This window comes from Haliaeetus leucocephalus, unplaced genomic scaffold (assembly GCF_000737465.1).
Source record: "Haliaeetus leucocephalus isolate CR32 unplaced genomic scaffold, Haliaeetus_leucocephalus-4.0 Scaffold262, whole genome shotgun sequence".
In the NCBI taxonomy this organism is placed as follows: domain Eukaryota; kingdom Metazoa; phylum Chordata; class Aves; order Accipitriformes; family Accipitridae; genus Haliaeetus; species Haliaeetus leucocephalus.
Genome location: NW_010972698.1, coordinates 7,545,646 through 7,552,920, shown reverse-complemented (window position 1 = coordinate 7,552,920; position 7,275 = coordinate 7,545,646). Strand labels below are relative to the sequence as shown.

The window sequence follows — 7,275 nt, the reverse complement described above, 5'->3', positions numbered from 1 at the left end:
CGCGGCCCCGCCGCAGGTGCCGCCTCACGGGGGCCGGTCCCCGGCCGCCGGAGCGCAGGTCCCTCTGACCCCCTCCGGCCCCCCCCCGCTCACCACGAAGACCGCCTCGGGGATGCCGAGGGGGCCGCGCTTCTCGCCCGCCGCCGCCTCGCCGCACCCCGTCTCGCTGCTGGTGGCCGCCGCCATCTTGGGGAACGGACGGTGCGTGCGCGGCCTTCCCCGCGACGCGGGGCTCGGACGTCATAACGTCAGCGCCGAGCGCCACCCCGCCCGTTGGCTGTCAGGGTTTGAGCGACGCGATGACGCGAGGGGGCTAGGCGGGGCGGCGGCCGTCCTATAGCCTCGCCCATTGGTGGGCCGGGCACGGGGGCGGGCCCGGCGGTTCCCGCCCCTGCCGGGCGGGCAGCGGCGGGAGCGTGTGAGGGGCCGGGGGGGCCGCGGGGTCCTCGGGCGGCCGCCGCGCTCCGTCCTGCGTTTCCCCCACGCAAAAACAGCAAAAATCCGCACGCGTAACGCAGGGAACGACAGAAATGGGAGCAACCGTCCTGCGGGAAGCCGCGGGAGCGGTCCGGCGCGGGAAGGGCACGGCTCCCAGCGCCGCGGTGCGGCCTGCTGCTCCGTCATGGGGCCGTGACGCAGCAGGGACGAGCTGCGGGGCAGGGCAAGCTCCAGCTGCGGACGAATCTCTACAGCGAAATGAAACAAAGCAGCAGCTGCTAAAAATACCGCTCCTCGGGGCCTGGACTCCAGGAGTAAGGAGCGGCTGCAGAGGACGGATCCCGTCAGCGGGGCTGGCCCCGGCCCTCGGCCCTCCGCCGAAGCGGTGGCGGGTTAAACGCTCCATAATTAAACCTTTTCGTGCTGTTGATTTTTGATCTTGAGGCTTTTTACACGGTTAGATGCAGATTTGTGAAAACAGCCCTTTCGCCACCCGCGCTGTAGTGACGCTGAGGGTACAAAACCCCTTCCTTGGCGTTTTTCCTTGGAGTGCCCCAAGACACCCCAGGAGGGAAGGCCAAGTCAGCCCTCCGAGATACAGAGGGCTTTGTGTCTTCCCCTCCATCAACTCCGATGACCCTGCACAGGAAAAAAGAGTCACCACCTCCCAAAGGAGAACAGGATCAAAGCAAAACTTGTCAACCGCTGAAGTTAAGCCACACTGATAACTTGAATAAGGCATAATACCACATTAAATGTAAACACAGAAGAGTAACAAACTAATCAAGCATCCTAAGTCAGCTGTTGCTATCAGTATTACAGAAAGCCTTAAGCCTGAGAACGCAAGAAAGAACGATCTCACACACACACCCCTCACATGTGCCCAAGTTTATTTTTTTCCAAAACTTGTTTCATCAAATAATTGGATATGAGCAGTTTTTAAAAAAACAAACAGTTTGTGTATTAACAAATTGTGAAGTTCCACAATTAAAATATCCACACAGCCAGTCTTGTGCTTAGGCTTCTTTTTAAAAAATTATTAATTCGTAGAACATAAACCCTCAATTTTTATTTTTGTTTTCCAGTTTGTGGCTAGTGTATTTTCTACACATTCTGTATTCTTATAAAATGAAGGAACCCATGTAAAGGAACAGCTGTACAAGAATACATCTGAAAAAAGAGCCTGAACAACCTAAATTATAGTAGCTCCTTTTAAATAAATATCCAATAAAAGGCACAAACCTGTTACGGGGAAAAACATAACATACAAAACAAGACCTATTAAATAAATAATGTAAAAGTGTGGGTTAGGGTGAGGGAAATCTGTTCCAGCACCTATTTTGTCATTGCTCCAAGATGAAATTCCAGCCAAACATTTGGTAAAGGATTAAACTTAATCACAAGGATACACGTTTGAGATATACTGAAAAGGTTTGATGTTACAATTCCTGTTGTAACTCTACCAGTTACTACCATCTCTTTAAATAAATGATCATGAGAATCTGCATAAAGTAGTGATACAGCAACGTATATATCAATGACAAGTCAGATACATCTTCAGCGTAATAGCAACAGGTTTTCTATATTCCTAGCTATCAGTAATGTATAAATGATAACATGTACAGTTTCCATTGCTCAAAAATATAATCTTTTAAATGGAAATAAATGACTGATACACAGTGCCTTTAGATGTTGTCCTTACAATACAAACTACCCAAAACAAAGTTTTCCTTTTTATGTACAAATTAAGCACCGATCCACAGTGCATACTATTCTAATTGTAACCCCACCCTCCCTGCCACACATCAAAAAACCCAGATGGGGATACACCCTGTATTCAATCTTATAGTCAGAAGGTTTTTTGTTGGTGGTTTTTTTTGCGTTTGTTGCTTTGTTTTTAAACAAAAGTCCACTTGTTATTTTTACCTACAAGTTATTCCACCACTATGTGCACAGAACTGAGATTTCTCTAGTATGTGTCCAAAATTAAAAAAAAACCTCAATTCAGTAACTTCTTGGAGGCAAAGTCAAACTATATCTAGAGAACATTAGAAAACCCCAGTTATTTAAAAAGAGGTACACTTTCAAGTCCAACAGGCCTAACACAATCAACATTTCCAAATTCCCCCAGAAGTTATCTACCCCATGAAAGACAGCCTCCCTGTAGCAGCGTGAAGTCCCAACAGTTAGGCTTGAATGACCCACTAAAGTACAATAATGGAAAGCGCTCAGCGTATTTCAAGTCTTCCTCCTTGTTCAGACAAACATGGAGTGACATCTTAGTTATCTGCTTTCTGAAGTATTCAGAACAGGATTCTGATCAAACAAGTTGGAAGGAAACAAAAGGGAAAGTCACGTTTATATACATCTCTCTTCAGTGTTTTACTCATCACAACTACTCAATTCTTGCGCGCTATTACAGTTACCCTCAAGAACAACCTTTGTCTTCAGAGCTTTTTTTTTTCTGAGAACAAGTTCTGAGCCATAAAAGCCTTGACAGCATCTTAAGTCCTTGTTTTTCACTTCTAATGTATGAACAACATTATTTAAAACACAGTACTCTGCCATTTTACGTGTTCCAATGTGTGCACAAGAAAGAGGCTGGCAAAAAACAGTCCTGTGCACTTTAGAGCAGAGATGAGTGTGCAAAGCAATCTTTTCTTCATAAGGATAAATCTGAAAGCTGTGTTTTAATGTATCAAACATTCTGAATGAGACTAAAAAGAAGGTAGCTTATAAAGTTTTTAGGATGTACTTTGTGGCTGTTTCTCCTTTTTTAATACTAAATAAATTGGTATCAGACAGCTTTGCTACAAGAAATCATACTGAAGAACCATTAAAAAATCCAGAGCAAATCAGAAGTAGTGCAAACTATACCTAGTACTAAAATCCATTTCTGAGCAAAGTACATTCCAGATATTCAGAATGCTCTGCAATAAAGTTATAACAAATATATACTGTTTGCCAGGCATTTATTTGCATATTTTTATTAAAATAATGGATTATTACTTATACAACTCAGTATGAGAAAGAGACCTAACAGCTTACAGTGCTAGAAACTGCCTGCCTGTAGCGCTCTCAGCTCTGTCATTAATGCCCAGACATTTATTACTACATGTACTGGTCTAGTTTGAATTCAAGACTTTTCAATGCTGAATAAATCAATGGAATTCACTATTTCTTAAATAAACAGTCCCCTCAACACGATGACCCATTCTAAATGGCATCTATTCCCTCATCACATGGAGGGTAACTATAGGCACTGAAGAACTCATTGGCTTAACATTGTACAATTGTTCAACCCAATAAAGGTGGATTAAAGCTTGAAGCCCTTTGTAATTCAAACTTGAACATTAAATTGCTATACACTGGTCCAAATACTTAAAAAGAAAAATCAATACACATTCAGAAACTCTGAGTTTTAAATTTCTGCAAGGTTACATTTCCCAGAAGTTAGTCGTTACAGATTGCAAGGCTTGTGGGGTGGTTTATTATTTTGTTTCTTTTGGGTTGTTTCACTTGGCAAAAATATTTCCATAGGGTTAAGAAATACTACTTTTACACTCTTTGGACAGAATTAAAAATTTAGAAAAGGAGAAGGCTTGTTCCCACTATGAGGAAAGTGCTGTATTTTAGAAGTTCTCTACAGGACCGTTTGACAAGATTCTCAGGCCTATTTGCATTTATAGTGAGAGTCAGAGATATTTCCACAATCACAGACTCCCCAAAAGATAAAAGACGTGCTACTCTGGAGGTCTAATTATTGTAACAATAGAAAACTATTCACTTTTTGAAAACTCAGCTTTAATATTAATCATTAGAAGTCATTTTACAGGAGAGCTTCTCATTGTATTCTGCCACTAAACTTCTGGAAGAAAGGTTGCTCCCAATTCCATTTAGTTGTTATGAACTGCTTTTTTTTTTTTTTAATGCTATCACTTTTTATCAGACATTGAAAAATACAAGATAAGGCATTTTCATAGCCGATTTCAGTTTTGGAGGAAGATTGTTAAATACAAAAGATATGCCAGAAGTCTGTACACATCTGACCCATCATGAATAGCATACTTCATAAATTAGTTGATTTAAAAGATTTTCCTCTCAAAAAGAGTCTGGATTTCTTAACATAGCATTTTTACCTTGAAATTACTACAGCAGAAAAAGATTACTGCAGCATTAAAGAAAAGATTATCTAAAAGTTTGCACATATTTACAACTTTAAAAATAATTACTTTTATATGGTTTACAACTAGGTTCTTATTTCAGAAAAGCAGCACAAGCTATTCTCTACAGCTGAATAATTTCAATTTAGTTGCCAGTTCACAAGTGTTGGCACTATTGCAAGGTTTGCTTCTTTTGACCTAATGGACTTTTTAAAAAATTGGATCTCTTGACTCTCTCGCAGATAGCAACAAGATTTTCAAAATGCTCCCATTTGCTGCTCTCGGGGACACCTCCATTCACTGGCTCCCAAAGCTACTCTTTCTTGAGCTATGGAAGGTGCTATCTGCAGAGAAGGTACTCGATGGAAGTGCAGCTGCTGTCACCTGTCGGAGGCTGCACATGCTGTTCTGTACCACACTTGTTTCCCCTACTCCATCACAGACTTTCAGCCCATTTCAGAGCCTGGCTCTTTCAACTAGCCATGTAACACTGACATACCAATGGAGCAATTTATTATTTTTACTATATATATATATATATATATAAAATATGTATATATCTTGTGATTCACAGCATTTCAAACTCACATTATAAAGTTTGCAAATTACTTTAAGCTATTCTAATGTGAAAAAGCTGTCTGATTTCACACAATATTGGCCTTATGATAATGCAAGCATTGCTCTATCAGAGTATTTATCAGAGCACATAAAAATTTTATTGCTTGACTTCATTTGTGTTGTGTCTTGGTTACAACAGCCGCAGAATTTATGGAGAAAATAAACAGCTTTGACATCCTCAGTTAACTTCCTAAGGTAATCCACTGATGAATAAGGTTGTAGAGCAATCATGTAACCCCTCTTCTCAGCTTTGAAGACGATAATCCAGCTTGTACCTTCTGAGCCAACCTCAATAAAATACATTTTCTGCTGAGCAGTTTAAAAAAAAAAAGTGAACAAACATGACTTCACACTGCAGTGACTGTTATAAACAAGAATCTCTGAAGCATTGCAACTCAAAATAATGTTGTATTATACAGGGAAGAAACAGTTGCCCTGTTCTGGAATACATCATGGAAAGATTGAAATCCAGTCTTTTCTTTTTTTACCAGTATTTGGTTGTTCTCACAACTTGCTGCTTTGGCGGATCTACATAAACTGTATCTGTGAAGTAGAGATTACATATTAATGCCACTTGCAAAACACATGGTTTCTCAGTATTTTAGAATTATGAATCTATTCAACTGCCTTGTTACTTGCAAGTTAAGACTATAGGTTTTGGCACTTTAAAAAAAAAAACCAAAGAACATTAAGACCAACATACTTGGATGACAGGAGTACATAGTTTCTTCAACTCGAATGATCTCGTCCATGCCTTTTTCACTTCCCCACCACCCGATCCTTCAGAAAGCTTTCACCACTGCTGTAGTCAGTATGACTAAACCAAGTATCCAGCTAATATCATAGAAAGTCTAAGTTCTACATACCTTCACCACTCCCATTTTCTTAATATTGACACAGTAAGAAGTGAGCCACTAAATCTCTGGTTTTTACTTTCTTCCTTGCTTCCTACCTTTGCATGCTCTCACCATCTGAATTTGCTTCTTCGCCAGCAAAAACTGTTGCCCTTGACTGAGGAACCCCTCACTTTCAAATGCAGAAATACATTAGTAGCCCTTCATGAAGCTTTTATCAAGACTAAGTTTCAATGTGACCTTAAGATTAAAGAAAACAGTTCACCTGAGTTTCAGAAACAGGTGCAAATGGATTTGTTGGCCTTAGACCAGGCTGCGTATAGATCATTGACTGGGGTGCCATCAAAGGAGCAGCTCCAACCTGAGGAGGTACCTGTTAGAAAAACAAAACCACCACAAAACAGGTATATAAAATTCAAACTAGTACTAGAAGATACATCTTTTCGTATTGTAAGTATAGTAGAAAATAAGCATATTGACACACACATGTAGTAAAGTCAAAAGTTTTAAAAAACTTGCTGTATAAAATTTAGAGTCATCTCTTCCAATGCACAGTGTGTAAAAGCTATCAGATTTCACACACTATTCACCTTATGAAACAATACATATAAGTTGCAGGATGATTTCAGCATAATAATGCCTGCCATGAAACCCACTGGAGGAGGCAACTAGGTTTTTCAGGAATACAAGATAATCACATCACTTACCATTCCATATACAGGCACTTGAGGTGTGGTCAACGGGTATGTGATAGGAGCAGGTACCTTCAATCAAGAAAATTTTAATGTATTTTAGATAAGCTCATGCATACTAGTAATATATACATATATATAAAACTGTGAAAAATACATATTTTTCAATACTTCAGATAACCAACATATTTACAAGAAATTGACTTACATATCCAGGATAGTGTACTCCATTCTGGCACAGCAAAAGGAGTAAGGACAGAAGATTATTTAAGAGGTATTCAAACTGCAAATTCTAACCAAGGGATGGATTCAAGTCCAGTACCATAACTGTCTGTAACTATGCTCAAATCATTTATTAAAGCAATTAAAGCAGGAGGAAAAAAAAAGTGCAAGGACAGTAACATCAGTAACTATGCCTGTTAACTTGGATAGACTCCCTGCCTAGAAAGCTATCACTAGTAAGACTTACAGGAAAACCAGAAATTTTACTAAATCTAACCACACTTGTGT

At 40.3% G+C, this 7,275-nt stretch overlaps 2 protein-coding genes across 13 annotated transcripts in view; both read right to left on the bottom strand.

Annotated features, from left to right (window-relative positions):
• The window catches only part of VBP1 (von Hippel-Lindau binding protein 1), a 14,654-nt gene extending 14,424 nt beyond the window's left edge, over positions 1-230 (bottom strand). For 4 of the 5 annotated variants that reach the window (XR_774446.1, XR_774447.1, XR_774448.1 and 1 more), the window contains exon 1: positions 94-230. Coding sequence is in view for 1 of the 5 variants with exons in the window: in XM_010569007.1 (XP_010567309.1) it covers positions 94-186 (93 nt within the window). In the remaining 4 variants the exon portion in view is untranslated. The remainder of the gene's footprint in view (positions 1-93) is intronic. The other variant, XR_774450.1, reaches the window with a different exon arrangement.
• Positions 231-4,352: 4,122 nt separating this feature from the next.
• Positions 4,353-7,275, bottom strand: part of LOC104832685 (phosphatidylinositol-binding clathrin assembly protein-like) — a 30,549-nt gene continuing 27,626 nt past the window's right edge. For 4 of the 8 annotated variants that reach the window (XM_010568994.1, XM_010568995.1, XM_010568996.1 and 1 more), the window contains 3 exons: positions 6,781-6,837; positions 6,339-6,446; positions 4,353-5,525 (listed from right to left, as the gene is read on the bottom strand). In XM_010568994.1, coding sequence (XP_010567296.1) covers positions 5,262-5,525; positions 6,339-6,446; positions 6,781-6,837 — 429 coding nt within the window. In that variant the 3' untranslated portion in view covers positions 4,353-5,261. Of the gene's footprint in view, positions 5,529-5,698; positions 6,447-6,780; positions 6,838-7,275 lie in introns of those variants that run through there. The other 4 variants (XM_010568998.1, XM_010569001.1, XM_010568999.1 and 1 more) reach the window with 3 other exon arrangements.